Source organism: Prionailurus bengalensis, chromosome A1, assembly GCF_016509475.1.
Source record: "Prionailurus bengalensis isolate Pbe53 chromosome A1, Fcat_Pben_1.1_paternal_pri, whole genome shotgun sequence".
In the NCBI taxonomy this organism is placed as follows: domain Eukaryota; kingdom Metazoa; phylum Chordata; class Mammalia; order Carnivora; family Felidae; genus Prionailurus; species Prionailurus bengalensis.
The window spans coordinates 133398829-133413553 of NC_057343.1; the positions used below are offsets into that span (position 1 = coordinate 133398829).

Below are 14725 nucleotides of genomic sequence, written 5' to 3' on the forward strand. Positions count from 1 at the left end.
TTTTTACCAACCCCCTTATTGTCTCATACCATAAAAATCATAGAATCAGCAAAAACTAGCCTCAATAAGACTTTGATACACAATGGAAATTTGAGCATATAATAAGCAAATAAGTTGGCTACATGTTTGAGTGAACTCAAAGACACTTTCTATAAGTTTTTTTTTTTTTCTCTTTAATGTTTATTTTTGAGAGAGAGACAGAATTGGAAGCAGCTCCAGGCTCTGAGGTGTCAGCACAAAGCCTGATGCGGGGCTTGAACTCACGGACCAAGAGATCATGCCTTGAGCCAAAGTTGGACGCTTAAATGACTGAGCCACCCAGAAGCCCCTATAATTTTTAATTTAAATTCCAATTAGTTACCATACATGTAATATTAGTTTCAGGTGTACGAAAGAGTGGTTCAATACTTCCATACAATACTAGTGCTCAATACAACAGGTGCATTCCTTCATCCTTTTCATGTATTTAACCCATGCTCCCACCCACCTCCTCTCTAGTAACCATTAATTTGTTCTCTGTACAGGTCTGTTTCGTGGTTTGTCTCTTTTTTTCCTTTTGCTTGTTTGTTTTGTTTTTTAAATTCCACTTATGAGTGAAATCATGTGTTTTCAAGGACACTTTTAAAAAATGTTTCAAGATTTGAGAGTGTATTTTGTCTTAAGATTTGGCTTCTTCTGAAATGAAGAAAAAAATGGGGAATAAAGACCACTTGGTGTTAGAAGTGAGCTTAGAGGGTAGCCTGGGTGGCTTAGTTGGTTAAGTGTTTGACTTCAGCTCAGGTCATGATCTCATGGCTTGTGGGTTTGAGCCCACATTCGGGCTCTGTGCTGATGGTATGGAGCCTGTTTGGGATTCTCTCTTCCCCTCTCTCTGTCCTTCCTCCAGTTGTGCTTTCTCTCTCAAAATAAATGAATAAATGTAAAAAGTGAGCTTAGAGTGTTAGATATTTAGATTGTGAAAAACTGTATATATCATTTTTACAGCCCTTTTATATCCCCTTCAGGTTGTGCATAATTTAAATCTGCTTTCCTAATTAAAAATGAACTGAAGAGCTTTCCCCATGAGATCAGGAACACAACAGGGATATCCACTGTCACCATTGTTGATTAACATAGTGTTGGAAACCCTAGCATCAGCAGACAGCAAAATGAAGTAAAAGGCATCCAAATTGGCAAAGAAGAAGTCAAACTTATACTTTTTGCAGATGACATGATACTCTACATGGAAAACCCAAAAGACCCCACCAAAAAGCCGCTAGAACTGATACATGAATTCAGCAAAGTTGCAGGTTACAAAATCAATGTACAGAAAATTGGTTGCATTTCTATACACCAATAATAAAGCAACAGAAAGAGAAATCAAGAAATCCATCCCATTTGCAATTGCACAAAGAACCATAGAATACCTAGGAATAAACCTAACCAAAGATGTTAAAGATCTGTATGCTGAAAACTATAGAAAACTTATGAAAGAAATTGAAGAAGACATAAAGAAATGGAAAAACTTTTCCATTGAATTGGAAGAACAAATATTGTTAAAATGTCAGTAGTACCCAAAGCAATCTACAGTGCAGTCCCAATCAAAATTGTACCAGCATTCTTCTCAGACCTAGAACAGACAATCCTAAAATTTGTATGGAACCACAAAAGACCCTAAATAGCCAAAAAATGAAGTAGAAAGTTAGAAACAGCTACCCGAACACTTCCAATGCCAGGTCAGTGATCTTTACCTGTTAAATATTCTGCTTGATATATAGTCCTGTTTTGAATTCCCATAAGATGTTTCTGGTAAGGCCTTACATTCTGGGTTTATGACCCTAAGCTTATAATTAATCATACAGAGAATTATTTTTTAATGTTTATTTATTTATGTTGAGAGAGCGAGAAATCAGGAGAGGGGCAGAGAGAGAGAGAGAGAAAGAATCCCAAGCAGGCTCTGTGCAGCACAGAGCCTGATGTGGAGCTCTGTCTCATAAACCCTGAGATTTTGACCTAAACCATAACCAACAGTCCTCTAATCAACTGAGCCACCCAATGCCCCCAGATAATTATTTTTGAATCAAGTGAATTTACCTGAGCTCAAATCTAATTCTGCCACCTGATACGTAGTCTTTTTTAAAAATTTATAAACATATATATGTGTGTGTGTATGTGTATATATATGTGTGTATATGTATATGTATATATATGTATATATATACAAATATATGTATGTATATATATGTATATATATACATATTTGTATATGTATACAAATATATATATGTATATACATATGTATATATATACATATATATATTTGTATATATATACATATGTATATACATATATATATTTTGAGAGCACATGAGGAAGAGGGAGAGGGAGAATCTTAAGCAGGTTCCAGCCCAGGGTAGAGCCTGATGCAGGACTCCATCTCAGGACCTTGAGCGGAAATCAAATGTTCAATGCTTAACTGAGGCACCCAGGTGCCCCTATATAATCTTTTATAGGCAAATTATCCTCTGGAAGCATTATTCTTATGTATAAAAGGTGGACAGTGGTACCAAATTTCTGGTCCTGAGACTTGAATGTGTGATATTTAGCACAGTCTAGCACTAGGAAATGCTCATTAAATATTAGCTCTGCACGTGATTTCAGAAATTTTAAGGTTAACATCTGTTGCCTATATCAGCAGCTATCTATGTATATTATGATTTTACTTTATTTTATTTTATATTATTTTATTTATTTATTTTTTTAATGTTTATTGATTTTTGAAACAGAGAGAGACAGACCATGAACAAGGGTGGGTCAGAGAGAGAGAGGGAGACAAAGAATATGAAACAGGCTCCAGGCTCTGAGCTGTCAGCACAGAGACTGATGCGGGGCTCGAACCCACGAACTGCGAGATCATGACCTGAGCCAAAGTTGGACGCCTAACCGACTGAGCCACCCAGGCACCCCACTTTGTTTTATTTTTAATTTTATTTTGTTTTTACTTTACTTAAGTAAGCTCTACACCCAGCATGGGACTTGAACTTAGAACCCTGAGACCGAGAGCTACATGTTCTACCAACTGAGCCAGCCAGGCACCTCTCAAAAGCCATCTATTTAATATAACGTTGTTTGGTGCCCTTGGTTCATGAAACTTACATCTTCAAAATACCATTTACTTGAGGATTTGGATGAGTTACTGATTCTTTCATTTGGCAAAGATCTATTGAATATACTAGGTGCCAGAACCTATGTCAAGCAACAAAGCCACAAAACTAAACATAATACATAAGAGCCTATCTGGGCTGATAGCTCAGAGCCTGGAGCCTGCTTCCGATTCTGTGTCTCCCTCTCTCTCTGCACCTCCCCCATTCATGCTCTGTCTCTCTCTGTCCCAAAAATAAATAAACGTTGAAAAAAATTAAAAAAAAAAAAAAGAGCCTAAACCTCATGGACTTTGGATCATAGTGTTGTAAATAAGTACATATATCAGTCCATGATGAATACAAGGAGCTATGAAAGAAGTAGGTGAGCTGTTATTTCTTTTTTGAAAAGATGATGTTTAAGCTGAGACCAAGATGAGAAAGGTGTTAAATTTAATATGAATGATATAACTAGTTAGTAGTTAGGTGATACATGTTTACATATGCTAATGAATACCACTTATACTGTGAATAACCATTTAGGTCAATAGTCTAAAGTTTTGGGGGTTTGATTTGAATGAACATTTTTTTTTAGAGTTTATTTTGAAAGAGAGAGAGAGACAGAGAGAGAGCATGAGCAGGGGAGGGGCAGAGAAGGAAAGAGAAAATCTCAAGCAGGCTCTGCACTGTCAATGCAGAGCCTGACAGGGGGCTTGAACCCACAAACCATGAGATAGATCATGACCAGAGCCAAAACTAAGAGTTGGACACTTAACCAACTGAGTCACTTAGGTACCTCTGCATTTTCTGAAATATTTTACAAGTTTGTATGATTTTTAATTTTATATTTTGGTCTTTATTTTGATGTGATCAAATGTCAGTCATTAGAAATAATTGAAAAAGATTTTCAGTAGTTAGCATGTTTCAATAGTTTCAATAGTTATGATGTCCTATCCACACTAAACTAAATTACATAAATTTTCCCTTTTTGTGCTTAATTTTTTCCTGTTAACTATTTGATATGTAGGCATTTTACTTGATATTTGAAATGAATTTGTATATTAATTTTCTAAATTTTTTCTAGATAGCTAAACAGTTCTAGCAGTTTATAATGTTGATTTCTTTGGCTGCATCCTAATCTTTTTTTTTAAACTAATATATCTGTATAGTCTTACATTAATAAACCAATTAATTGATTTTAGACTTAAATGTTTTAATATATGGTAAATCCAGTTCTTCCTCATTTTTTCCCATTAATTTACTTAGCTTATTTTTACTTGTTTTTCTAAACTTAGACAAATTCTTTTATGTCCCAAGAACAAATCTTAGTTTTAATTGGAATTTTAAAGAGCTATAGGTTAAGTGATACCTTTGTAATTTCTGTATAGAAAAATATTACTTACCGGTCCGCTTATTGAACTTCCAGTGGCCAGTGATTAGAACTGAGAGAGAAAGCTCACAAAGATTCTTTTGGTGTAAAATTATGGTTTGGTGTAAAATTATGGATGTTCAAAATGGTGCATCAAAACTTTTTTCTCTGTAAGGCTGATATTTTGTTCACAATGAAGTCACTCAGGATATTTTTTAAAGTCTTGTTCTCATATACCTTAAGCGTTAAAATTCCTTTCTTTTCCACTTTTTCTATTATGTGGTATATTACATTTACAGTTTTATAATGAGGTTGTAAATAAATCATGTAAGATTTTTTGTTATAAATTACTATTTTAGTAATATTTAATAATAGTTTAGTGTTATTTGGGGAAGTACATAATATTTAAGAAGCTTTTAGGTTATATTTGATGTTAGTATGGAATTGAAATATACTCTCAACTTGGGAATACTGGCCCAAAGCAATATTAATATTTTTCTTTCTTCTTTTTTTTTTTAATTCACAGTGATGCGGTTAACTAAACCTACTTTATTCACCAATATTCCAGTAACATGTGAAGAAAAGGACTTACCTGGTATGCTTTGTTCTGTTTGCACCTAGGGAAAAGTTGCAGCCTGGACTGCCTGTATTACCTAGCAATAAGCATAGTCTTGCCAGTCTCATGCTCTTTGCTGCATTCTTTATTGTCTGTTTTTATATGATGTGAGTGGTGGCTTTCTAAGTGGTAGGTCTCACTCATAATTTCTTAGCCAAGAGACTGTTGCTTTCCTATGGCAACAAGAGGAGTATATTCATAGTCATGATATTAAAATTTTATTTATCCTCAAATGTTCCATGAACATGTATATTAGCATTCCCTTTATTTAAAATTATTGGAGTTATCTATATTTTATATTTCATGACCTTCATTTTCCTTTGTTTCTGAAGTGTTCATTCTCTGTGAAAGTAGAATTTTTTGGCACACATTTGTTGTAGTGAAGGTTACAAACTAAATATTTTTTAATTAAATATTTCTCCCAGCTATTTCTTTAATGGAAGTAAAACTTAAAATATAGATGTTAGAATTTTCTGTTTTTCTCTTTCTATAGGAGATCTCTTTAACCAACTCATGAGAGATGATCCTTCAACCGTAAATGGTGCAGAAATTTTAATGTTGGGAGAAATGTTGACTTTACCACAGAATTTTGGGTAAGAATGATAACATTGACATAAAGCATGCAACGGTACTTCAAAGCCATTACAAATTATGTTTTCATAAAATAACTATGGAATGGAAAAATACTCCTGTACATTTAAGTGGTGTAAAAAAAAAAAAAGTTTTACCAAAATTATATTATATGATTCGGGGCAGTTTTTATTTAAAAAAAAAGAAAGAAAGAAAAGAAACCTACCAAAATATGAATAGGGGTTTCTAGGATGATAAAATTTTAACTTTCTTCTTTAGATCTTACTGTATTTTTTAATGACCATGTATTCTTTTTATTTTAACTGACTTAATCTAAATGTCTTTCAGAAGCAACTTTTTGTTCACTTACACAGCTCTTTCCCAGCATAAGTTATCAGACTTATCTTTTTATTAGGAACTCTCAATTTTTATTCCTTCTTAATGCTAGCTCTTCTCTTATTCTAGTTTAGTAATGAGGTAGAAGGTTCTGGTTTCACTGTGTTTGCAACTGAGAGTGTTTAAGACCACATGGAATTTTTCAGGTTTTTAAAAAAAGGTTTACAGAATGTGACTAGTGTCTTGAAAGCTTGGAAATATATTCATATAAAAAATTCATGTAAAATATTTTTGTATTTTTTTGTAATACATATTTATAAACATGTATTTTTATAAAATATACTTCAATAAAAGCATAAGGTAAATCCAGTAATCATTATTTGTATTAGAACAACTTAGAAAAATAAAACAAATTGGTAAAAAATACTGATACCAATTACTTGGGTCTCCTCTAGATTCAGGGAATAAGTTATTTCAAAAATTGTCTTTTTCTAGCCTCTTAAGTAATTAGTCAAAAGACCTTTAACATGGATCTGATTTTAGTGGCTTATATCTAAGGAAACTGGCTGTGCAGTAGTTGAGGGCTAGATATATATCATGTTTTATAGAATAAGTCAGTATTTTGAATTGTACTGGGTAATGAATGAGCTGTCTAAGGTACACAAAGGAATGCTGAAGCGGTATTTCAACTGATTTCTATCCTTTAGTAAATTCTTCTCCATTTAAAGTTCTCAGTGGTGTTCAAGTAGAATATTTGTGTTAAAACTCGAATGCATCTGCCTAAAAGTTTATTTTATTTCACAGGAATATATTTTTGGGAGAGACCTTTTCCAGTTATATCAGCGTTCATAATGATAGCAATCAAGTTGTTAAAGATATATTAGTAAAAGTAAGTGGCATTCTTGTTTGGGATATATATTTTTTTTAGCTTGTTAATTTCTATTCTTATGTTTCTGAAACTTCATTAAAATGCATTTGATACTGGACTTCTTAATTGTCATTAACAACAAGCATTAACTGAACTCCTAAAGCTTTAAGATACTATGCTAAGCACAGAATCATTTTTCCTTGTCCTCCAAGGTTTGATAGCTTGGGTGAGAAAATGTACCAGTCACGGATTTAAATTTTTGTTAATAATTTGTAATAAACATAATAAAATTTGAAAGAGGAGGTCAGATCACAGAGGATTGCATCAATCACAAAGGCCTATTGGAAGAGAAGGAACACAACAGGATCTTTAAAGAATGGTGGGATTTAGAGAAAAAGAGGGACATGATAATGAGGAGCAGAGGCATAGGAATCCATAATGTGTTCTTGTAGCAGTGAACAGAATTCACTTGATAGAAGTAGGTAAGGTTAGGAGGGCCTGGGTGGCTCAGTCAGTTAAGCGTCCAACTTTGGCTCAGGTCATGTTCTCACCGTTGGTTAGTTCGAGTCCCACATCGGACTCTGTGCTATCAGTGCTGAGCCTGCTTCCAATCCTCTGTCCTCCTCTCTCTGTGTCCCTTACCTGCTCACTCTCTCTTTCTCACAAATAAACAACAAAAAAAAAAAAAAAAAAAAAAGAAGAAGAAGAAGAAGAAATAGGTAAAATTTTAGAGATGTGTAGTAGCCATAAAGTGGAGTATCTTGAAAGGTTATAGCTGAAGGTTTTAGCCTTTTTTTTCTTTTTTAAATTTAAGACAGTGGGCAGTCAGCAAAGGTATTCACACTGTGTTGGAAGATTGATATGAAAGCATTATATGGGATAGTTTATAGCAAATACACCAGTTAGAAGATTGTTACATTAGTTTAGAGATCAAGGGATAGGTGAGGCACCTGAGTGGATCAGTTGGTTAAGCATCTGACTTCGGCTCAGGCCATGATCTCATGGTTCACTGGTTCGAGCCATGCATCAGGCTCTGTGCTAACAGCCCAGAGCCTGGAGCCTGCTTCAGATTCTGTGTCTCCCTCTCTATCTGTCCCTCCCCCATTCACGCTCTGTCTGTCAGAAATAAATAAGTCAAGAGGTAGACTATGCTAACTCAAACAATCTGAAATTTATTCAGAAAGAGAAAGGACATAAAGTAAAAACTTACTGTAGGTCAGAGAGAAGGCACCAAAGCTGTCTTCACATGGTGAGTTTAGATTACTAGAGCATTGCCAAAAGGGAAGTCCCATGAAAATGAGCTTGAAATGGCTCCTGTGTGGTTCAGTCGGTTGAGCGTTTGACTTTAGCTGAGGTCATGATCTCCAGGGTTTGTGAGTTTGAGCCCCACATCGGGCTCCCTGCTGTCAGCACAGAGACCTTTGGATCCTCTATCCCCCTCTCTTTCTGCTCCTCCCCCACTTACGCTCTCTCTTTCAAAAATAAACATTAAAAAATATGAGCTTGAAAATATCAGCAAGTATTAGAATTGAAAAGGTCCTCGGAGAGCCAATAATGCCAAATTTCATATATTACCCAACTTCCAGAAACCGGATGCAAAATGTATGTTTGTTATACTATGAATGGAGTTTCTGCCTTTTATTAGGTCGGGTTGGCAGACTATATAGCATATTGGCCAAATTTGGTCTCTTGCCTGTTGTTATAGGGCCTTTGTACTAGGAATGGTTTCTTCATTCTCAAATGATTGAAAAGAAACAATCTTACTTTGTTAGGTGAAAATTATATGAAATTCAAATGTCAGTCTCCATGAATAAAATTGTATTGGCACCCAGCCACAGTTATTCATTTATGTGTCATCTGTGGCACATTTCAAGCTACAACTGGGGAGTTCTAAAGTCTAAAGTATTTGATATCTGAGCTTTAAAGAAAAAGTTTGCCAGCTTCTACGTTTATTATGAAAAGGTCTGACTCTGAGAACTTTGAGAACATACACTTTTTTCCTGGCATTTCAGTAAAGGATGAATTTATTTTCATAAGGTGAGTGAATCAGCAAATGCATATGATTTAAGTTAATATTGAAAAGAACAAGCAATATAATAGCATACTTACTGTAAAATATGTATTTATATTTCTGTTGGCTTTATTCAATTTTAATTTCCGTGAAGATAGGGGTGTTTAATAATAATAGTAGCTAATGTTGATTGAACAGTGCAGTGCCCACCCAAGAGTTATCTTAGTTTCTCAGGTAAGACATTAAGAATCACGATATGCACAGAAGCCATTTTTGACTTAAAAATAACTTAAGAGGATATAGGTCAGGAAGCACAGCATAATATTCACCTATATTTTCATTTTTATGTTGTCTATCGAATTTTAGGTGTCGATATTTTGGTTGCTTAATAAAAGATTTAGATAATTTTCCTTCATTTTCAGTGCCTTGGAGCAATATATTTGGAGCATTTAGACTATCTGGTTTTTGTAGGGTGTATAGAATTCTGTGAAATCTTATGGACTTGTGTGTCTTATAGGGGAAATTACTTGATAGCATCTGCACTTTCATTCCTGTGATCAGTTTGTTTAAGCTTTTTATGTCTAATGTTATATAACAGTTTGTGAGACTGTTTCATTCTAAGAAATGATTCACTTGAGGTAGATTTTCAAATTTATTTGCATACAGGTCTGCAAAGTAGTCTCTTAAAAATTTCTTCTCTTTTGGTGTTACTTTCCCCTGGTTATTCCTTATTTTATATAATTTTGCTTCCTTTATTTTTTCCTCTTGATTAAACTAGCTCATGGTTCATATATTTTAATTTTTTTTCAAAAAGGAATTTTTGTTATTTATATTTAATGTTTTTTCTCTACCTCATTGATTTTTGCTTTTTTTTTTTTTTTAAATTTTTTTAAACATTTATTTATTTTTGGGACAGAGAGAGACAGAGCATGAACGGGGGAGGGGCAGAGAGAGAGGGAGACACAGAATCGGAAACAGGCTCCAGGCTCCGAGCCATCCGCCCAGAGCCCGACGCGGGGCTCGGGCTCACGGACCGCGAGATCATGACCTGGCTGAAGTCGGACGCTTAACCGACTGCGCCACCCAGGCGCCCCTTGATTTTTGCTTTTAATGAGCTCCGTTCTTGTGCTTCTGATTATTTACCTTGTTTAATAGCTTTTCATCTAGGGATTTAATTTTTAAGTTTTTATTCTTTTATTTCTGTTGATAAAAGTGAATTTTCTTCTGATTGCTTGAAATATATCCTGCAGATTCTGATATGTAGCGTTTTCATTATGACTATTTTTAAAGAATTCTTTCATTTTATTTGTATTTCCTCTTTTACCCAAGAGTTGTTTAATAGATTTTTCAGATATTAAACTGTTGTTTAATAGGTTTTTTTGTTCTCTAATGTTAATGATCTGTAGTTTAATCAGTTTTGTTATTGTTTTATTCCAGTAGAACTTGTTAATGTTTTCTTTGTGACCTAATATTAATTTTTAATGAATATCGTATATGTATTTGAGAAGAAGGTGTATTTTCTATTAGCCATGGTAAAGTTAGATATGTACTGTTGGTGTTGTTAGGTCTCCTGTACCTTTACTTCCCCTTTTTTTTTTTTTTTGGTCAGCTTGATCTTATACTGAAAGTGGCATGTTAATCTCATATTGTTAATGTGTTTCTATTTATATCTTTTATAATTTTTACTTTATAAAGGCAAAGCTGTTTGGTTCATAGGTATTTATACTTATTCTTCATTTTGAATTGTGGCTTATAGCACTAAAAGTTTCCTCCTTTGCCATGCTTTTTGGCTTGTATCTTAGTTGTAGCATCTATACCCCTATCCCTGTTTTGTTACTGTTTCCATTTGCCTGAAGTGCTTTTGTCCATCTTTTTAATTTTAGCCTTTAGCAATTATTTTTATTTATGTCTCTTTTATACAACATATAATTGGGTCATTGTGAGCTGTATGGGATTTTTTATTAGATGAATTAAGTGCACTCACATGTATGTATAAGTTTATGTGCTTGATTTCCAATATGTCACATTATTTTCTATTTAAATATTAAGTGTATTATATTCTAACTGCTATGGGTTTTTTCTTCACACAATGTGTTTTCATTATTTTCAAATAATTTTTGTATATAGGAAGGTTTTTATTTTTGTTTTAGTTTTTGCCTTTATATTTATGCCTTTTATGATATTTCCCCTTACCTGTTTCTTACTTAACTGCTTACTGTAAAGCTTTTAGTCTTTAATATCATCCTTTATCTCTTACCTATTGCTCATACCACTTTCCTTTTTCCCTTTCTCATCTCTTCCCATTTTTATTTGCATATTGATTGGACAGAGAGTTCTCAAGTAGATTGCTCAGGACATGCTTGTGGGTATAATATTCTCTGAGCCTTTACATGTTCAAAAATGGTTCTATACTTGGGGTGCCTGGGTAGCTCAGTTGGTTAAGCATCTGACTTCGCTCAGGTCATGATCTCACAGTTTGTGAGTTCGAGCCCTGCGTCGGGCTCTGTGCTGATGGCTTGGAGCCTGGAGCCTGGAGCCTGCTTCAGATTCTGTGTCTCCCACTCTCTGCCCCTCACCCGCTCACACTCTGTCTCTTTCTCTCAAAACTAAATAAACATTAAAAAAAATAATTAAAAAATGGTTCTATACTTGAAGGACAGTTTGGCTGGATATAAAATCCTTTGTTTACATTTTCTTTGTGTTTTCTGAAAATGCTACTCCTTTGTTACTTAGCTATATATGTTGTGGGTTTTTTTTTCTCTTTTTAAATGTTTATTTTTATTTTTGAGAGAAAGTGTGAGCGGGGGTGGGGCAGAGAGAGAGAGGGAGACAAAGGATCCCAACCAGGCTCTACACTGACAGCAACAAGCCCAATTCAGGGCTCAAACTCACAAACCACAAGATCATGACCTGAGCCAAAGTCAGACACTCAGCTGAGCCACCCAGGTACCCCTGTATATGTTATTTTTGAGGGGACTAATGCCAGGCTAATTTTTTTGCTTTTTAAGTTATTTGATAATTTTTTCCTGGTGGCCCTGGGGATTTTTTTTTCTGTAAGTTTTAGAATTGGTCTTTTGATATAATATCTCTGATACCAAGTGGACTCTTTGAAAATGTAGATTTAGATCTGTTATTGCTAGAAAGTTTTCATGGATTATATTTTAATAGTTTTATTCCATTATTTCCTTTGGCATATCACATTTTTAATATGATTTGTATCTTTTCTATCTTTATCTTTCCTGAATTCAATCAATTATTTACATTCTTCTCTAAAAAAAAATTTAGCCCCACACTAAAGCAACAACAGTAACAAAACAACAAACCAAAAAATGTTTAGCCTTAGTTTTAAAATTTCTCATTTCTGGAGTGCCTGGGTGGCTCAGCCAGTTAAGCAGCCAACTCTTGATTTTGGCTCAGGTCATAATGTCACAGTTGTGAGTTCAAGCCCTGCATTAAGCTTTGTGCTCACAGTGTGGAGCCTGCTTCCAATTCTCTGTCTCCCTCAATCTTCCCCTCCCCACTCTCAAAAATAAATAAACATTAAAAAACTTTTTTAAAGTTCTCGTTCCAGGTGTTTTTTCATATTTCAAAAATTTTTTGAGAGTATTTAATTCACTTTGAGTGTTTTACAGTTTTCTTCTGCTTCACTATTGGTTTTGTGCGGCATTTTTTATCAGTGAATTATTTCATTTCTCATCTTTCTTCTTTTTACAATATTTTTGTATAGATGAAGACAATTGGTGGCTTTTGATTCTGTGAAATGCAGTTTGGGTGCTTTGATATTCCTTATTCAAAAACACCGTCTTAAAGCAGTGGGAGCAAAGTATGGTTTCTTTATCAGGTAGATTTTGGTAGAGTAAGAAAGGGTTGTGTGTTCTTACATTTTCGCTTTTCATATGAATTGTAGTGTCCTAAATTTTTCTTCCTCACTGTACAGTTTCCAAAAAGCGTCTCTCTTTTTTTTAACTCTTTTTCTCCGGAAGTGTTTTCTTGCCAAGAGTGTCTCTTCACAAACATGGTTAAGACCCTTTCCTGAAGACTGTACTCTCATCTTCCAGAAATGCTATTTATTTCTCAGTACTTTCACACTTAGAATAGACCTTGTCTTTCTGGAAATGGTTTAGATCATCTCTACTCTTCTCTCTATTCTTAGCTGTTTCTTCAGCTCAACTTTTCCTGGACTTTTCTTAATCTTTGCAAAGGCTCATGGCAAGAGTATGAGAAACAGCTTGTAAAAATTTGGTATGTGTATACTTATAGGTAATTTGAAGTTTGGACTTTTGCTGCCTTCTGATTATACAAACACAAGGTTTAATATAGATTTATTTGCTTTTGTTGTGTGTTTTGTTTCTGTTTTGAGGATGACTTGAGAAGTTCACAATTACACTGCTGCTATTACCTCAGCTACCCAGAATTCTACCCTCAAAGGTTTAACTTTTTTTTAAGGTTATTCATTTATTTTTGAGAGAGAGAGAGAGCATGAGCAGGGGAGGGGCAGAGAGAGAGGGAGAAAATCCAAAGCAGGCTCCACACTGTCAGCAAAGAGCCCCACTCAATGTGGGGCTGGAATTTACAGACTGTGAAATTGTGAGCTGAGCCAAAGTCAGATGCTTAACTGACTGAGCCACCCAGGTGCCTCAAAGCTTTAATTTTGTATAGCTCTTCAATTTTGGAATCCTGGAAAAGAGACTGTGAATCTGTACTTTTTTTATTCTTTTACTATCAGCTTAGTGTTGTTTTTGAGAATAAATATGCTTATAATAATCTACCATGTTTAACTAGAAACCACTAGGGTTTTTTTGTTTTTGTTTTTTTTTTGGGGGGGGGGCCAAGTGAGTAAGGGGCAAAGAGAGAGAGAGAAAGGGAGAGAGAGAAGCAGGCCTCATCTCAAGCAGGACTTGAACTCATGAACCCTGAGATCATGACCTGAGCCGAAGTCAGATGCTTGACCAACTGAGCCATAAGTTTTTTGGTTTTTTTTTAAATGTTTATCTTGAGAGAGAGAAAGCATGTGCATGAGTGGAGGAGGGAGAGAGAGAATCCCACAGAGCACAGAGCCCGACGTGGGCCTTAATCCCACAAACCGTGAGTGAGATCATGACTTGAGCCAAAATCAAAAGTCACATGCCTAACTGACTGAGTCACCCAGGCACCCCTATTTGTTTGGTTTTTAATTGATAAAAAAAAATTCCGTGTCTGAAAACTTTAGCATGTTACATAAAAAAAAGTGTTCTATAAACAAAAACAATGTACTTAGTGTACTATAAACGAAAAATAATAGATAACCCTTATGGTCTATACCAGTAGTTTATTAATATCATCTGGAGGGCTTGTTAAAATGCTGATTGCTGAGGCTTATTCCCAGAGTTTCTGATGTGATCAGCTGAAATGGTGCCCAAGAATTTCTATTTCTAACGTGTTCCAGGTACATTCCTAGTTGGTAGAGTTACAGCAGGAAACAGACAAGGCCTCTATTCTCTTGAAGCTTATTCTAGATCTTTGAAATTTTTTTCTCTCTTCCTGAATATAAATCCCTTAATTATACCAAACTCTTTCTTTTTTTTTTAATTAAAAAAAATTTTTTTTACTGTTTATTTATTTTTGAGAGAGGGAGAGAGAGAGTGTGTGAATGGGGGGGGGGGGAGCAGAGAGAAGGAGACAGAGGATCCAAAGTGAGCTCTGTGCTGACAGCAAGGAGCCCCATGCAGGGCTCAAACCCATGAATCATAGATCATGACCTGAGCTGAAGTTGAATGTTTAACCAATTGAGTCAACCACACACGCCCCCCAAACTCTTTCTTAATGGCCTCTGAAGACTTACCTAAAATGCTTCCTT

General features: G+C 34.8%; 1 protein-coding gene across 4 annotated transcripts in view; it reads left to right on the forward strand.

Moving 5' to 3' along the window:
• The window catches only part of TRAPPC13 (trafficking protein particle complex subunit 13), a 40942-nt gene that overhangs the window by 6564 nt on the left and 19653 nt on the right, over positions 1-14725 (forward strand). For all 4 annotated transcript variants that reach the window (XM_043591341.1, XM_043591314.1, XM_043591322.1 and 1 more), the window contains exons 2-4: positions 5015-5083; positions 5598-5697; positions 6815-6899. In XM_043591341.1, coding sequence (XP_043447276.1) covers positions 5015-5083; positions 5598-5697; positions 6815-6899 — 254 coding nt within the window. The remainder of the gene's footprint in view (positions 1-5014; positions 5084-5597; positions 5698-6814; positions 6900-14725) is intronic.